The 19519-nt window shown below is 35.0% G+C and overlaps 1 protein-coding gene across 4 annotated transcripts in view; it reads right to left on the reverse strand.

The window, feature by feature from the left end:
- Positions 1-564: 564 nt before the first annotated feature.
- The window catches only part of LOC135471945 (prestin-like), a 38372-nt gene continuing 19417 nt past the window's right edge, over positions 565-19519 (reverse strand). For 2 of the 4 annotated variants that reach the window (XM_064751400.1, XM_064751399.1), the window contains exons 4-19: positions 18849-19042; positions 17781-17951; positions 17210-17365; positions 16617-16699; positions 15682-15829; positions 14926-15039; positions 13850-13927; positions 13022-13117; positions 12433-12539; positions 11957-12026; positions 11404-11592; positions 10279-10467; positions 9871-9925; positions 9579-9703; positions 9177-9302; positions 565-8813 (exon numbers count right to left, since the gene is read on the reverse strand). In XM_064751400.1, the coding sequence (XP_064607470.1) occupies positions 8775-8813; positions 9177-9302; positions 9579-9703; positions 9871-9925; positions 10279-10467; positions 11404-11592; positions 11957-12026; positions 12433-12539; positions 13022-13117; positions 13850-13927; positions 14926-15039; positions 15682-15829; positions 16617-16699; positions 17210-17365; positions 17781-17951; positions 18849-19042 (1940 nt within the window). In that variant the 3' untranslated portion in view covers positions 565-8774. The remainder of the gene's footprint in view (positions 8814-9176; positions 9303-9578; positions 9704-9870; positions 9926-10278; positions 10468-11403; positions 11593-11956; positions 12027-12432; positions 12540-13021; positions 13118-13849; positions 13928-14925; positions 15040-15681; positions 15830-16616; positions 16700-17209; positions 17366-17780; positions 17952-18848; positions 19043-19519) is intronic. The other 2 variants (XM_064751402.1, XM_064751401.1) reach the window with 2 other exon arrangements.

The raw sequence follows: 19519 nt of genomic DNA on the forward strand, positions 1-19519 counted from the left end.
ACATTGGTAAAGCCTAAAATGATAAGCGTGCGTCAGAAGTAGGCATAAGATCATTGTTTTTTTTTTCACTTTTCCGACAGTCAAATATTTTCGAACCTGCACATTTTGGTATAATCTCTTACATCCCCGCGGATTATCGAATGTATAACACATATTACAGCTACTATTGTGATATTTGGGCATACATCTTCCCCCAAAGTCCAGGCATATGTGCATTCCGGCTTCCGGATATATTTCAAAAGCCTACATGTAGGCAGAATTTGCTGCTGTGAGTACGTAATCTTGTGGAATTACAACCCACAGACCCATACATATCCTCATGGGGATAAATCTCAATACTACGAATAATACTACGCTAATGGCCACACGAGTTTTCATCGACCAATTTGTTGTCACTTGGATCCCTAGTAAAAACATACACATTTGTGAAGACAACAGTCTGCGGAACAAACATACAGATGTTTGTCAACCTCTATTCCAAACATTCCAGACAAGAACTGATATATGATATTCCCTATATTGATAGGGACAATGGTTAATGTACAAATACTCCAAGACTGAATATATGAGTAATGATTTTTATTATATTCATACCAAAAACTGGCGATACTTGGCCCAAACCATATTTTTCATGTCTTGAATGTTATATCATACCTCTACATAAACATTCATTACAAATACATGTACATGTAACCGGTATGTACAGGGCAAGCATCACATACATCGCTGTATTGCCACAAAATTGGTATCAAATGCTTTATAAGGTTAAGTGATCAGCCACTGACATAAACGGAAGAGGCTGCACTGCATTATAAAAACGGTGGGAATATGAACTAATTCATACTACAATACAGCTATCTAGTAGCACTACTGTTATCATTTCAAACGGGCAAGTTTATCATAATCTTGTTTCTGTTATCGGCTACCAGCAAAATACAGAATTACAAAACACTATCACACTGGTCGTATTAGTTGTAAACTACCATACAGGCAAAACAATATTCACACCTTCAGTTCTTCTAGACACAGAATTACAAAACACTATCACACTGGTCGTATTAGTTGTAGACTACCATACAGGCAAAACAATATTCACACTTTCAGTCCTTCTAGACACAGAATTACAAAACACTATCACACTGGTTGTATTAGTTGTAGACTACCATACAGGCAAAACAATATTCACACCTTCAGTTCTTCTAGACACAGAATTACAAAACACTATCACACTGGTCGTATTAGTTGTAGACTACAATAGAGGCAAAACAATATTCACACCTTCAGTTCTTCTAGACACAGAATTACAAAACACTATCACACTGGTCGTATTAGTTGTAGACTACCATACATGCAAAACAATATTCACACCTTCAGTTCTTCTAGACACAGAATTACTGAACACACTTTTGCACAGGTCGTATTAGTTGTAGACTACTGTACAGACAAAACAACATTCCCACCTTCAGTTGTTCTAGGTACCGAATTACTAAACACACTTTCTCACAGACCGTGTGTTGTATACTACTTATACCAGCAAAAACAATATTCACACCTTTGGTTCTTCTAGACACAAAATTACAAAACACACTTTCTCACAGGTCTAGATACAGAATTGCAGTTAGAGACTACTATACGTATACCAGCAAAACAATATTCACACCTTTGGTTCTTCTTCATACAGAATTACAAACATACTTTCTCACAGGCTGGGTCAGAAAAAGGCTACTTATACCAGCAAAAACAATATTCACACCTTTGATTCTTCTCGACACAAAATTACAAAACACACTTTCTCACAGGTCTAGATACAGAATTGCAGTTAGAGATTACTATATGTATACCAGCAAAACAATATTCACACCTTCGGTTCTTTTAGACACAGATTACAAAACACAATTTCTCACAGGTTGGGTCATAAATAGGCTACTTATACCAGCAAAAAACAATGTTCACACCTTCAGTACTTCAAAGATGTTGAATTATGAAGAATGCTTTCATACAGGCCAACACAAAGATTTGAATAACAAATCAACTCCTTTCTTCCTTATATAAACTTGCTGATATGAGTACAATAAATGATTATAAAAATATTTATTTACATCTAATTGGTGGAATTTCAGCACCTGAATATATGTTCTGATTCCCTCTGGTTTTTAATTTGAAAGTCTACATATTAACTAAGCAGAATTGAGTCACTGTGACAGACTTGTATGTTTAGTTGTAAACTGCAATCTGACAATTTTTTTCCCTGTTTTGTGTTGACATACAGCCATAATTATCGTAAATATTCACAATTTACTAGAATGACTTCAATTCATGAATAGGACACAAAGGTTGTTTCAGTGGTGTCAACTGTGTTGTAACACAACAAACAGGAATAACTGTTGCTCTTTTAACAAATGAAGTATTGTGTAAACCTTTTTTCCCTTTATTCATATTTCCCTGAAGTATGGAGAATCTTTATATTATATATATTTTTGTATATGTTTTTGATTTTCCTAAGCTGTATAAACATATCGTTATTCCATCCACAATTTGATTTGCACTTAAATAAATTTAAATTCATTTGCAGCCCATTATCGTTCCATAGTACGAATGAAAATGGGGATTTGAATTAGTATGACAAATGTCCAGTTATACTAACTTGATTGTAGAATACACAAAACATAAACCACATCAAATATCAAAATGTGGTAATAACAAAATTATAAAACTGAAAATAAAAGAAATGCAAATCAACATAGCAAGTTACTGTTATGGGCATGCTAACCGAATAACATATATATTTCTGTACTCACCCATACCATGGTGACTGCCAACTCATCACATGGAACACTTCATAATACATGTACTTCATATACCAGCAGCAGAGTTCATGTGATAATGCTTACATTTTTATTAATAAATCAAAGTATTAGATACTTTAACTTTTAATAACATCATATAGTTTGGTACAAGGTTTTCATCTATGTTACAAGGTTTAACAGTACACAATTTTCTCTTTTTTTTATCAGTAACTGCCAACAAATCTCATCTAAGTCAGCTAAAAATATCATGCAACCAAAACACCAGCCCAAAAAATTAAATTACAAGCACTTACATGCTAAACATAACCATAAACATTGGCGAATAATTGAAATAGGGCTAAAAAAGATAACTATCAGTAGCTTTACAACATTTAAATACACATTTTCTTGATGATCTGTTTGTACTAGTTCAGCTGATGGTAGCGATGATTTGTACCTTGATTTTTAAATTATCACCATACATTTTAGGATTGATTTTGGTATTCACTGTAAATGTACAAAAATTCCTGCCTGTACATATGCACTGGCAGTTGAAATAAAAACCGGTTAGTGTCCTTTTTGGTCAACTGCACCATGATCACAGACTATAACTTCCCTTCACAGAGAGAAACGAAAACTAAGAATTAACACTAAAATATACCTGTAGATCTTCTGTCAGACTGTCATCCACTTTAACAAATTAAAACCATATATATCAAATAACTCTGGAAAATCAGCTGTGAAAGAGCTCTTCAATAATCACGAAATGTTGATCGTTGTTCGATGTATGTGTGGCATGTTATGGTCATTTTGGGTGACAAACACTTTGAAGTACAGCAATTTTGTTTATACAAAACAAGTCTTTATTCTGAAACCAAACTGATATTAACTAAATTGTGATTCTGTTCTCATTGGTATAATAAAGACAGTAATAAATGTAAAAATGCTACGTATTCAAAACATTTATCTTTTGATATTCAGGGAAACTAATAAAAAGAAGCAATTAACTTTTTAAATGGTTTGATACACTCGCATATATGTCAATAATAGCAGACTTCCAAACGGTTTCACAAGATATGCTTGGCTTCATGTAACGCCCTGTAAAATATACAAGTGTGCACATGAACAGGTATTAAGTAATGTAAAAATTTGCATCTGCATTTTGAAATATGGCCATCTATAAAAGTACAACCAGTGGCTCCACAGATAACACTATAATTCAGATACACATTTCATTCATAAAAAACGAAAACTGGAATCAATTAATGACATAGTACATTGAGGTATGAAATACATGTATGTCACCACATATATGTAGCTCTCCTCAGAAATATATCTGTAGTAGGATATTTCTTGTCTTCAAAGTTCTGTTAGTTCGGCCTGAAAGGAAAAAGAAATAACAAAATTACGGTCACTTTTATCAGGATATAAAATTGCATAAAGAGTATTACAGATGATTCCAACTTGAACATTACAGTAACATAGTTACAGGTGTAAAATATGACCATGCATGGAGTTCACTACAGAATCTGCCTTCATTAAGCCATAATATCAAAAAACAATCTTTAAATTCTATATTTTACTGATCAAAAGTTCCTGTTATACATGTAAATCACTTAAATCTTCCATGTAACCCATTTCCAAAAACTTATTTTATTGAAATGTACGGATTAAGTCAAGTGAATAAATAAAGATAATAGTGAAATTCAGGTAATGTGCATGATACATGCATGCAGCATGCCAAACCTGGTGTAACTAACCATCACATTTAGCTTCATGCTCAATCTTAGCATATCATGCACATTATTAACTTTACAGATCATTTTGATAATAACGCTGCAACTCTTTCTCCATGATGATATAAAATCAGAAAAGAACAGCTGACTTCAACGTTTCTAGCAAGTCAGAGTTTGAAGTTTATTACCATGTTACAGTGTGTTAATCTAATGATCAGTGAAACTAATAAACTACATACATGTGCAACTATTGGAGACAAATCTTAGAATATTGTTGGGGCCTAGATGGCCTGGTGGTTAGCATGCTAGCGCAGCACAATGACCCTGGAGACTCTCACCAATGCGGTCATTGTGAGTTCAAGTCCAGCTCCTACAGGTTTCCTCTCTGGCTATACGTGGGAAGGTCTAGCAATAACCTGCGAATGATCATGGACCCTGTGCTCTGCCCACTTTCCTGCTACCATAATGCTGGCGACTAACGTATAAGTGAAATATTTTTGAGGACTGCATAAAACACCCATCAAATAAATAAATATTCAACACTGACGATATTAGTTGTCTAATCCATACAACATCATAGGTTTTAATGAATAAATACAAAATGAAGCCTCTGGTTGCAAACAAAGCACATGAAAATTTTGTGATAACTCAATGGAACCCATTATAATGACATTTTACACTCAAACTATGTTAGACCAATCATTGCTAATCAATGTGTGTACTTTGTACATAAGACAGGAAGCTCTGTCTGGGGCTTCATTAGTATCACAGAGTGTTCTCACACTGTGCACTTATATATCTGCACGTAAAGTCTCCATATGAGACTTCACAATACTCAATGAGTTTCACAAAGTGGTCCCAGGCTGTGCACAAACAGCAATATCAGCTTGGGACTTTGCAATCCTGATGGAGTATCTGATGTATCTTAGATACATCCAGAGCTGAAACATAAGTTTTTCAGACAGATACCTTAAAGGTAAGTGATTTCGAAAATGAAAGGTATCATAAGGTTGTCACAGACGGTTAAGTTTGTGCATGGTAAGAAATCTCAGCATGGGACAGTACTTAAAGAGTATCAATGCATGGTCCCAGGCTGTGCACATCTCATTCCCAGACTGAAAATTCACAATCCTCAATCCTCAAAAGCACACACAATATCATTTTCATTTTAACATAATTTGACTTTCATGCAAATATATCAAGAATATATCTTCACTTCTTGAAACTGGGTTTAAACTTGCTGCTCATTGGTGACAAACAATTAAGCACTACTATTTTAATGATTTTTAAAAATTTTTTTTGATTCAATGTTTAAAAAATCGTTCAGTTTACTTTTCTACCATAGAGATATCTATATGCAGTTACAACCCTGAAAATGAATTTATATCACAAAAAGAATGACCATTTCATTCCACGCTGAAAAAAAAAGGGAGAAAAAGCACCACTATTTCATTCCATGCTGAAAACAAGGGAGAAAAAGCACCACTGTTTCACCTCATTCATCATTAGATCAGTGAATGTTATAACAGGCGGGATTTCCGTCATCTATCCATTGAGACGCTGACAATCTCAATATTTTGTAAAATTTCAGAATGACAAAGAGTACAAGTAAATAAGCATGCATCAAATGCAGCAAGCAATCCCACAGCACACCTACATAGAAACGACTCCATGCATATCACCGGTAATGACCACAGCAAACACCAGATAAAGTTTGTATTTAGTCGCAGGCACAGTGTACGCAATCACATTTACAAACATAATGCAGAAAATTATAACGTTACACTGAAAGAATTATGCCAATCCTTGCAAAGATTCAAAAAAGTAAACCATCCAGCTTAAAAGCAGTTGACACTTGGGTTTGCAATGACATGGCATGTATGTTTTAATATGAGTGTGATATCCCACATATGCCTGTGTCTCAAGCAAGAAGGTTTACCAGCTTGTGAATTTAGTATAAAAGTACTTCAGGGCCATACCAAAACTGAATGTTCTGATCCCAAACTATAAAGGTGACATCGTGACCATGCATAAAGATTTTAATCAAATTGAACTCAAAAAGAAGCTTTCTGAGAACTTTAAAGTCGAAAACTACACTTTTCTTTGGTGAACCATTCTATTTTTGCTCAATTCAATTGTTAGTTTTTAAAACAGCTGCAATAGTTTGGGTGCCCAACATTTTGGGAGTCCAAGCATTTTCTTGTACTTGAATTGCCTAAGGTATGGCCTTGTACACACAGGACATAAAAACTCCAAAAGACAGTACTGGAAGTCCAACATGACATCATAAGTACCCTAATGCTTCAACCTTTTCATCCTCCTCTACAACCAATATTTTGAAACATTCTGAGAGAGCTATGTGGTCTAGAGAAAAAATTTGCACGGTTTTATGAAGCTTGCATCTTTAATGCCACAAAAAAACTCATTTTTAGCATCATTTTCATAATAACTGTATGCATGAATTCCACTGAAAAAAAGTGCTTTAGTGGTTGAAAAGGTTGAAGATTTACAGTAAATATTTACGTCAAGGACAGTGGGAAACACTTTTTTTTGAGATTTTATCCAGGGAGGTATAACTCGGTGATATATCCCACTGAATTTCTCATTCCCATGGACAACATCCGGAGGGCCCTACATGTTTATTAAGGTGATGGGTCATAGCTGATTGTTGTTTCCAATTCTATGTAGCTAGCAAAAGCTCATTGTGTAAATGTCGTATTATGTGAACGGAAAATCGCATAGCCTGTTCATTTATAGTACACTGTTTTTCGAATGTAATGTAGATTATCTGATTAACTATAAAAGCGCTGAAGACCTCAAAATAAAAATGATAACTTCATATTGTGCCCAGGTCATCATAAAGATGACCATGTATCATGCAAATACATGTATTCCTAATTTTAGACTCATAAATGATTTTATTTTAACCACTTCCATGTTGTTTTACCTTGATGCACATAAAATCTAATAGATTTGATACCCTTACGTCATATTGCATGACTGCACTTTCTGTTGAGGTCATCATTTTGAAGTTTTCAATACCGGTACTTAATTTTCAGAATCTCATTTTCTTAATGCAGGTCAAACCATGAAGAAGAAAAAAATACACATCACCATGAACCTTTCACATCCATGAAAAGCTATTGGTGATTTTCTCTGTCACATTAAATACACTTCTTCAGGAATTCCAGTACATTTTCACTTTTCATATTTTAGATAATATAACGCAATCTTTCTTCTTATCAATTTCAAAAAAAAAAACATCTTGTTAATGAATTTATAAATATTTTTTTATACACATGGCACAAAAACTGTTTCTTCAGGAAACAGGTTTATTTGAAGAAAATAATTATTCCTTCTTCTTTTTAATTCAAATTACCAATCTCCATGATACATGCAGGTGTCACAAGTCATGGTATCAACATTTTTATGCCCAGCTTCTTCAATACACCTCTTTATAAACATATGAATTCATGAGGTTTAAGCTATAAAGGCATGTTAGTAACTATAAGTTTGAACTATAATTATGTAACAGTAAAATTTAAATAATGCAATACTGCAACACGACTGTCATTGGCTGTTTAAACCTGATGATTATTTGTGAACACGGACATTAGTTTAAGAAAACAATTGTAACCTTACAGTCTGTAATTTATAGATGAATATGACATTTACTTTATGATAATAAGCAAACAGTTTTCATGATCTTTTCACAATCTCCACAAGAGACAGTGTTAAGTTAAAGTATAATTTTATGGAATCCAGAACTCTTTCACAAAACCCAGCATTCCAACATTACTTGGCTCCCAATGGAGCTCTCAAAAAGTGGCTCAGTCAAATACATTGAAAGGACAAAAGCCAGGGTAAAGGTATACATGTGTACATGTATTTGTTATTGTAGGAGTTACTTTGCAAGGGTAAATTTTCTTTCAAAATTAAAAAAGGGCTAATATGGGAAAACTTTGGAGCAATGAGTACTTTTTCCTGGATTTATTAATGTAAGATTGTAAAACTCATTTTGGCAGGTTTGGGTTTAGTATAAAATGTATCTATTGTTTACATTGGGTGGTGGTGGATGGAAGAAATGGCAATTTTGTGTGGCATTACTACTGAAAAGTTAATAACATGTTAATACAGAGCAAATGTGAAATCCAGGCCAGAGTATTAGTAGTGCAAACAGACCACACAATGTTCACTTCAGGACATGCCAAACATCAAATACCATGTATACTTAATACCAACTGGTGTCTGATCATATCTCTGTGTTACAATGTGCAACTTGCTGATCAGGCTGAAAAGGATCAAAATGTTTCAAAAGAACATATTATATTATATCATATCACATCAGAGAAGCTGATTTCAATCTGGTATTCAATTCATATATTAAATACTCTCATTTCCCTCCAGAAAGTCGTGGTAAAGACATGTATCCAACCATTAAAATATATACACCTGTATATGGATATTACGATAGCGACGGCTAGCAACATTGACAAAATGATAGTTATTATTTGAGGTACATGTACATCCCATCATAGAGTAAACACAACTATATGATAACTGAAAATATATTTGTGAACAAATTTCCCCCGGGAACAAAGCATACTCTGGCCAACACGCACGTAGAAGAGTAAACATGAACCACATTACATACCGCCTCGTTTATATATCCTGAAGACTTTTTAGGTCCATTCTGCTGAGAGGAATCAAGTTTGTCATCCACAGCATCTTCTGTCACATGTATATCTCCTGATTTGGAGTTGGGAGAGTCCAGAATAATCTGCGTAAAGGAAAGTCATGTGAACCTCTGATAGTGTTTAAAAGGAACGAAATTCACATTAAATTTAAAGCTTCTGAACGATGAATCCATGGTGTCCTCTTAAATGCTCATTTATTCTTTGGGATGACACCTGTCCTTGGGTGTTTAGAGCCAAAAGAAATTCTTACACCTTTTCAAACCTAATGTTTTTTCTTGAACACATAAACACCAATTATAAAGCTTATAAATATATTCAGCTGCCATGCATAGTAATTAAGCGATTTGACCCAAGCTTACCTCATTAAGTAAAGATCTGCGTGTCTGTAAAGCCTGCAGCACTGCATCATGGAGAGTAAGAAACAAGCAACCTTTGTCGACATTCTTGTAAAACTCTGTGGTATCCATCATCTCCCGGACACCCGCTGAGATAAAACAGACATTTTACAACATATTACATGAAATACCGACCTCCATCTTTTTTTTTCCATACAAGTTATCAAATCAATTCTGTTAGTAGTATCCACCTAAATGTTAATTAATAAATTTTCTATGACACAATGTATCCTTACATTTCAATTCCAATACTTACCTTTACATTGAGCAAGAAAGACTGTTACATCAACGTTTTTATATTCACTGATGACCTACAAAAAACAGAAATAAGTCTTGAAGAAAAGTAGAGAAATTGTTTTCCTTTTCTTTTTCTTTAATGAGATGTACATGAGATAAGTAATGATCAAACTAAGGAAAAAGCATCTCACAAAAAGGAATAAACTGTGCATTTAAATGTAAGTTTGAATTTTATGAAAACTCATGAGGTTCTCTTAGCAGAAACAAGACACTGCATTCAAATGTAAATATTGGAACAACTACAGTTTTTATAAAACAACTTCAAGATGTTTTATTGTCACAAATAAGAAGAATCAAACTGAATTCAGGTGTGTGAATCTTGCTACAGCAGTATTTACAAAAACTATAAGATGTTTGGCGGTGATACCTGAGATAGAGCTTGGATGCCCATTGTGTCCAGATATGCCATACTGGAACAATCAATGATGATGTGAGAGATTGGGGCCTGTGGAATGGTCGGGTGGACAGTTGTGTCTTCACTGATCTCAGCTGACCCCTGCTCCTCTGTCATTTCCACTGTAATATCATTAGGACTCTCATCCATCTTTATACCATTCTGAAAATAGTTCCCATGGCAACAAGTTACAAAACATGGTCTGACAACACTGGCACTATCAGTGGAATAATATCACATTAACATAAAATTGGATTATATGCACAGACCTGTGTTAACAACATCTACTCTTGTTTAGTTTGTTCAGTGACTTCCTGTAACTAGGCACTACTAACGCTGCTGAATACCTACTGCATGCAATTTCTTCATCTTTAGCTCAATTAAAGTGGAATGTACCTTCAAAATAGTTGGCTGACTGAGCCACCTCCACTTAATACCGGTACACCTATAGTTTATCCTGTTGTTGGCAAAGTGCTTTTCTTTTCAATTATACTGCCTTCATCACTATGGTGAAATATAATTCAACCATAATTTACTTATATCACGACAATGTATCCTTTCAACTCAGGAGTTCAAAACAATGTGTACACATGTAGGCCCACATGCACAGGTCTGCCTCACTGAACATGATGCTGAAAGCACCATACATGATTCCCTCCCCCTCTGCTGATATGGTGTATGTCTACATGGGGAATTTTGTCAAATGTTGGTAGCTTAGTACAGGTGCTCTTGATTTCCTCTACCCTTGACAGGCAGGCTTTGCATAAGTAAAAAATTCTGCAGTAGAACATTAAACGACAATCTTTATTTGATTTATTTACTTGATAAGTGTTTTACACAATACTCAAGAATATTTCACTTTCATAAACGTGGGCAGAGCACAGGGGAAGCTTATGACCATCTGTAGGCTGCTGACAGACCTTCCCACATACGGCTTGAGAGGAAGCCAGCATGAGCTGGACTTGCACTAAGAGGGATAAACAACTATCAAATAAATAAATATGGACATCTAAGCTGTTCATCACAACCTATTTTTATTCAGGAAATCTCTCAAAATTCATTGAAATTTGTATCACCTTATGAAAAAAATCAGCTTACCTTTGCCTGTTCTTTTTTCAGTTTTTTAGCTTCTTTTTCTATGAGGTTTAATGCTTTTTTCTTCTTCCGTTTTAGGACGGAGGGGTTGACACTAGACAATTCATAAAGGCGATCCCTGAAGCGATCTATGTTGGCATAATAGAGGGACGACTCAAACCTGAATATTTTTATCCCTGGAATCTCCTGTGCCTGCGTACATGCAGAAACAGAATTTTACAAAATGTCATGTCTTTTCAAATAAAAGTGATATCAATGAGCTTATTTCAGAGGACTTCAGAAATTGAGAGGTTATTGTAATTTATTAGGAAGAACCACTTTGTGATTCATTCATATTATCTCCTATATCTTTATCAGATTTGATCTACTGAATGATATAAGAATCTACATAAAAAATCATCCAAAATAGAGAAAAAATAGAAAAGTTGTTATCCACACCTATATTTGCTGGACTAAAAGAATTAAATCTTTGGATGGCAGACGCCACTCTGTGTTCACCTGAATTTGCGCAGACTTAAGACAACTTGTTATCTCCTGCATGTGTTGAAATACTTACCGCTTTGTAGACCTTAACATCTCTATACAGATCTGTATGCGGTACACGTCCCAAAACACAAGCGTAGGCTCTATATGAAAACATTAACGAATATGTAAGTTAAGTTGTGAAAATTTTTTAAACAATCCATTTAAAATGTATGCATCAACACATGACTTTTTCTTATAAAATCATTATCATGTAACGAAAAAAGTAAACTGGAAATACAGTATTAGAGTTCTGCAGACAAAACACAAAACAATCAACATCCCTGAAAAATTCGCACAGCTCTTGTATCAAAAGTAACAAGACATCTCACAAACAGAGGTAGGGGTAGAACAATTTTGTAACCCTTACTTCCAGCAACTGCATGATTGATAAAATCTTATTAGTCAGATGAACAGAGAGAAAAATGAGAAAACATGATATGATGTGATTTCAATGACAAGTGTATAATGAATTTGTAGTATGTATGGCAACTACATATAAATGCTTACAACTGGGTTCTCCAGAGCACTGTGAGAAAGGAGAAGAGAACCCCTACTCCCAGCCCCATGTCTACATCCAGGAGAACTGTCGCTGACCAGGTGACAACCCAAATAGCCTGGCAAGGATAAAAGGTGAAAGATTTAAAATCAAGAAACCACACTTTCATTATCTAATACACTGTAAATCGTCAATCTTTTGAACCTCTAAAAGCATTTTTTCCACTGGAATCTATGCATACAATTACAATAAACATGATGTATCACTAATGATGCAAGCTTCATAACACAGTGAAAATTATTTTTCTACATTCAACAATTTTTTTTTCCCCTGATGACAGTTAAGTTAAGTTTTATGGCTAGAGAAGTCAAGTACATACATATATTGACACACTGATGAAGAATTTGATGAACTAAAGGCTTCTGGTTTCAATTTCAAGCATATAAAACAACTAGTTAGAACTGTGGCTAAAAGAAAACACCATATATATCTGGGTTACTGTCAGACATATCTACAGAGATAAAAGTGAGTTAAATTTTAATACAAAATGAACCTGCCTGAAGTCACAGGCCTGCTAAATTTACATTCATGACTACTTACAAAGTCAAATCTGGACACTCTCCATAAAGATGGAAGTTGGAAGGCTTGTTTAAACATCCCCTTCAGATTGACAATGACAATAGCTGCTAAAATACACTAAAAATATATGGAAACACATATTTATATTCCATGTAAACATATTCCACAGTTAGATACACCACATTTACATGTATTGTATTTATATTTGATAAAATTATGCTTGCTATTTTGTTCATCTGTTCCCTTACATGTGTTCCATTGAAATTTCATTGAACCTGAAAAAATGTGGAGGTCACATTTATCACTGAGGTAGAGAAAACCAAGCTCAAGGAAAACACCCCACCTTGTCTGGCACTTGACAAATGCCAAATAAAGTGAGAGCTGAACTGACTGTCACTAAACACTACACTCAAGATTGCCCCACCTTAGTAATAGCAGCCTTCTTAATGACTGCCGGAAACCAGAGTGTGTCAACCAACAACCTTTAGTCAGTTATTGGTGAACTCTACCAGAGGGGTGGAAGGTAAGTAATCTCCAGCAAACTTCAATAAAGACCTCACAACAGGTCACCACCATTAAGGGTCTGACAAAGAGAAACTAGGGAAAGTAGAAATTCCCAGTCTAAGAATGGGAGTCAACCCATGTCTGGTGTAAGGTGGATTAACCAGCAAGTACTGTAAACATTCCCCGACGGTCAGCTTCAGTCCAGAGGTAAACGAAAGCACAAACCCTAGTAAGAGCTTCCTCCTTTCTTCCTACGAAACCTTTCAGGATATGGTTATTGAAACTGATAATGAATTTTTATATATCTTGTTTATACCCTTGCAAAACTGCAAGAAATCAGGTCACCTTTGGTAATGCCCTGAAGAGTGGACCAACTGCAACCAGGACAATCAATAACAGACCACAGGAAACTAACCCTGCAATCTGCAAATAGAAATGTTCATGCCAAAGTAACCTGGAATGACTTGATTGTACCACAAATATCTACAACATTAAAGACTCGAATCGATGGCTTTATTTCTTAATAATATTTAAAAATGCTTCCTACTACGTATAAAAAAAATAAATTCAACCTCATTATTCCATTTTATAATAAATTAATTTAGCACCATTTAGTAAATTCTATTGTGATTTTAAACAAAAGTAAGAAGTACATTCCTATCTAAATGTTACCAATAGTAAGATGTGATCAATGTTTATTTCCTTGAGGTTTATTTCACTTTTACAACAGCGGTGAGGATTACTGGTGGTGCATACCAGAAAGCGCCCGGAGATCGCTACCATGGTTCCTCAGATATATGTACCTGACAACGCATGTACTTCTGATTTAAAATTATCTGAAGCTGGATTCAAACCTCTGTGGCCAAAGGACGATCAGCTACAGCATGAGTGATTCTTTAGGCCTTTACAGTGCATGTGTTGCTCTCTACCTTTCGCTTTATACAACTGCCACCACCAGTAAATTTTGTACAAAAATCTTGAACAATGCTAGAGTCAATGTGAGGAGGCAGGAAGTGATGTCAGAAAACACAAACAATCTGTCTCAACCTTTGTCTCTAACATGCATTCTCTTTTTCTAGCATAAGTACAACATGTTTCCAACCAAGGCCTAAAACAATTTTATTGATAAATGCTGATAAAATAGTTCTGCAGGAAGACACATGTGATGAGGCTAAGCCCAAACAAGCCTACGTGCGTCTCACAGGATCCAAAGGTCAAGCTTGTCTAGTGGTGGCAATGACGTAAAGCATAAGGTAGAGCGTCACACAATCGCTCTAAGGAGTATGATTCTTCAGCTGAATAAGCCAGAGAAAGGTTTATGCAAGGTTAGATCCATGTACTTGACACACAGAGAAAGTCACAAAAAATGACTTGTAGAACATTCAGTAAATACAAAAATAATGTTTCCTGTGAACATTCACCTGTGTTTTTCCTCCAACATTATCTTGGATAAGGCTCCTAGACAAGGAGGCCGAACTAGTAAAACAATTGAAGAAAGAACCAAAAAGGTTTCCCATACCATAGGCTATCAGCTCCTGTTAAAAGTAAAGAAAAAAGGCAAATGAATCTATATTATTCCACACCTATGGGTTAGAACTGTTTATTCCTTTTTGATCAAATGGAGATAGTATTCTCAAAACAGGAAACATCATCAGGAGTTAAAAAGAAATAGGGTAATCTGACAAGCTAATACATTAATAACGTAACATCAACGGATGTCTACACACTTGTCATATATACATGTACACAGTCAGAGTAGCTGTCTGAAAATGTGATTATCGCCTTATTACTGGACAAATGAAGCAATGTTCTTGACATAATGTTACAGTGTATCTCTGAATATTACAAGTGCAAAGTCCATTACCCTAAATGACTTAAAATTTTGTCCATGACTATGCAGCTCACGCTTCCAGATTCTGAGAGTTCTTTTGATTTTAGAAAGGTGTTCTCAGGTTTGTTTGGAAGGTATGATTGTAGCTGACTAAGAAAATGTATATTTCACCACCAAAAGTAATATTTTATGACATTTATTTACCTCCAAAGATGCACTTTGTTAGTGCAAATAGCTGGCAAGGATAAAATTACTTTTATCGTACACTATATGCATTATCCTTAATACATGTCCTTTCTCTCACAATATAATAAAATCTATAAATAAACCATGACATATACAATACCTGATTAGAATCAATTTCATAGTCATGATTTTTGCAAATGATTTTTGCCATAGATACAGACACAGCAAATCCCACAATGGCAATTGCAAAGCTGTCTGTGATGACTTCAGTCAAGTATTCAAATTTAGGAGCCTGTGGTAGAGGAACCCTGAAAAACAAAAAAAAAAAGACTTCCCATCTAAGACAAAACAAAAGTTCAGACGAACGCAACTTACACCCAAACAAATGTATTTGTTTAAAATGTATAAAAGAATACCAGCAGCAATGTGGTGAATATAAACCCTATCTGTTTATCATAACAACCGCACAAGTGGACAAATGTGAGTCGCGACACATCATCATCTGTTCATGTATGTATCCACAAAAAATGAAAATCTGTGTGGAAAACAGTTGGAGTTTTAGCCCGGACATGAAATTATATCTGTTTATTTAGTATATACATAAGCAAAATGGCTATGTGGTCACCATGACAACTGTTGAAATGAACAAATGTGAGTCGGGACGCATCGTCATCTTTCTATGTATGTATCCACCTAAAATTAAAACCCTACGCAGAAAACAGTTGGAGTTATACCCCGGACACAAAATCATATCTATTTATATAGCATAAATAAGGAAAATGGCATCCGTGGAATGAACAAATGTGAGTCGTGAGACATCATCATCAGACATGAACATGGACAGACAGACGGACAAAATTGCTATAACATAATATACTCTGCCTGATGGTGGGGGTGTATGAAAAGAGACAAGTTGGACATGTTTCTGATAAAGTTTCTACCCACTGACAGCTCTATAGCTTATTCCTCAAGTTATTTCTTCTTAACAGTCTTAACAACCTGACCACCAAGTTACCTCCTCTGTTAACACAACACATCAGGACCTGTGCTATTACATTCTGGATGCATTGACTGATATAATCATAGTTCACTTACCCCTTTGGTATCTCTTGAACTATGGCAACATCATAATTTTCATGAAGCTCTGCAAAATGTGATATAACTGTGACTAATACAACCTGGGGGGGAAAAAAGATAATTTTTCACAAATAAAGACAATTTTTTGTTGTTGTTGTTGTTGAAATATAAATTTATTTTTCTATATTATTTAGAAAATATACAAAATTCCATCCATAGTATTTTAAAAGATATGAGAATGACTCATGAAAAAATCAGAGAATTTTCAAATGTGAAAGTTCTGCAATAAAGGGTAAGTTTTCTACATTAAGTATAATCTGTTACACACAACTATCTGTGTTCTTCATGCTGTGCCACCTACTAGTAGCTTAATGTGGTCACATGATGATTCAATGAAACTAAGAATGCAGTTTGCCAACCTTGTACAGGATGGATTCTACATTATTATGAATTCTCCACACTAAAATTTGCAATTTCATGGACAGCAGACAGGACGGTATTAAATAATATAACCATGTATTTTTTCTGCCTTCACGGACAATTTAAGTTGAGAATCTCTGAATTGACTTCAATCATTCTGATGTGATTGTAAATAATAACTGAATACCTACCACTATTAATTCAATAGGTACAGGCATCCTCATTTTGCTCTTAAAACGTACATTGATACATTCTTTAACCAAGTACAGGGAAAGCATGGAAGCAACAGCGGTAATCAACGTAACAATGTTTGTCTTGGTTATATGTCTAAAGAAGATTTCATACATCTGAAAAACATAACAAGAAAAAAAAATTAGCAGAAAAAAAAAAAAAGAACAGTAAAGATTCAGAGAACCTTCAGTCTCAGTTAGGAAAGGGAACAGCTCATTCAGTAATAATTGTCTAGTACCCTCTAGACAATGCACATTGCATCAATAATTACTGATTTAATTCACCTCAATTTTGGAATTATTGACATAACAGGGAAACGTACGATGAAGGTCAAAAGTAAATATCTAATTATTTACTTAATATCTAAATATCTAGTAAAAAGCAGGTGTCAATGGACTGAAAATATCATCAAACCACAAACTGATAATTTGTTTTTCTGACAATTTTATATAATAAGAAACTGAACTTCATGTTTGGTTTCAACCAACACTACAGTTCAGGCTGAGTTTCTTTCCATTTGATTTCTTATACCTTGATAAGCTTGAGAACCCCACTGGGTCTAGCTTCATTGCCATAGTTCCCAAACACATGAGTAATCTGACTGGTAAAAACATGACACGCTGCGGCTGTGGTGAATCCACGCACAAGAGGGTCGGATAAGTACGTGGTAACAAAGCCCAGTTTGCAAACCCCCATCAGCAACTGGGACAGAGAAAACAAAACATAACGTGATCATGACATGTACATATAAGCCTATACTAAATGGAATACAAAATGCAATATAATTATAGAATCATGACTATTGGGCAATAAATGGGCTGAAAGTACACAGCATGCTCAAATGAACTTTCTCTTATCAGAATATTTTTCATCTTTTACAACAATTTAAAGTTTTTATAACAAAGTTTCCCTCCAATTTGAAACTAAATTTCAATAAAATGGAGTATTCTGATGTTGATTTATTACACACAAGCAACAGATACTAATTTAGTCCTGATCAGCATCCAAAATGTTCTAAGAAACATTTGCCACACATTTCACTTTATATTTCCGACCTGCCGGATATTATCCCACCTTATAAACAATCCTTAAAACACCTTTCTTAGAACAGCAGAACTCGCAGAATCAGGCAAAATGTTCAATTACTTTTCTGCTTTACAAGATCTCCAGTGTTCAAAAATCAATACATTCTGACTATCAAATATTTCTAGCATGCCTAATTTGTTTTGATGGTGCAAAAAAATTTTAATAAAATCTCATTAATACTTCACAATAGAACTGGGTTTGCTGCCAAAAGACAAAATTTGTGTGGAAACAAACTATATCAAACACCATTTGTTCCACATTTTAACATCTGAAGGAATTTTAGATTCTCACTGATTTTGACTTTCGCGTTCTTTAGTTAATCACCATAGTTAAAATGGCATCCAATGCAGGGGTAATTGTTTCATATATTGTAAAACCAAGCAAGAGCATTCATTAATAATAAATCTGTACTGAGAACCATGGGGGGTCAATACCCATGCATATTTGTACTGTGGAGATGTAGACAGGTGTGGCCAGTTCATACAACTACCAATATAATATCTACCAATTTACCTGCATAGAGCCTGCGCAAAACGTCACCATGGTAGCAAAGCCCAATTTGATAGGGTCGGCTGTTCCATGGTTACTTAATGTCTCTGTACCATTGCTGTCGGGAGTCATCGTCAAGTTTGTTACAGGAGATCCGTATTTGGCAAATCCTTTCTCAGCCACAGCACCCACCATCAGACTTACAACTGCAAATGTACCTGGAACAAGCAGCATGAAGAACAATTGGATACCAAGCCATCACTGCTACTTATAAATAAGAAAAATATATAAACAAATTCAGATTTTCATGTATCTCTTCAGGTGCAAAAGACACACTATTTAAATACTGTGCATGGGTGCTTAAATGAAGAATTTTCAGTGCTGAGTTTAGGCTCCAAACGTTGTGGGCTACAAAGCCAATTTGTTGATTACATTCTCTAACCTATGATGGTATATCTGACATTGATTTATTGATTGAATGATTACTGATTAGTATTTAATGCCCTTAATTTTAAGAACTTAAGAATTTTGCCTGGTCACACTCTAAGGTGGTGGAAACTGAAGTAAACCATGGACCTTTACCCAGTACCACACAAAGCTCTCGGCAGCTGGATTTGAGCATGCAACCTCATTGGTCAGGGGCCTGATAGTCCCAGCCAGCCAGCCAGCGTTTCGACCATCGCAGCCAGCATCGC

The sequence above is a fragment of the Liolophura sinensis genome, chromosome 7 (genome assembly GCF_032854445.1).
Source record: "Liolophura sinensis isolate JHLJ2023 chromosome 7, CUHK_Ljap_v2, whole genome shotgun sequence".
NCBI lineage: Eukaryota > Metazoa > Mollusca > Polyplacophora > Chitonida > Chitonidae > Liolophura > Liolophura sinensis.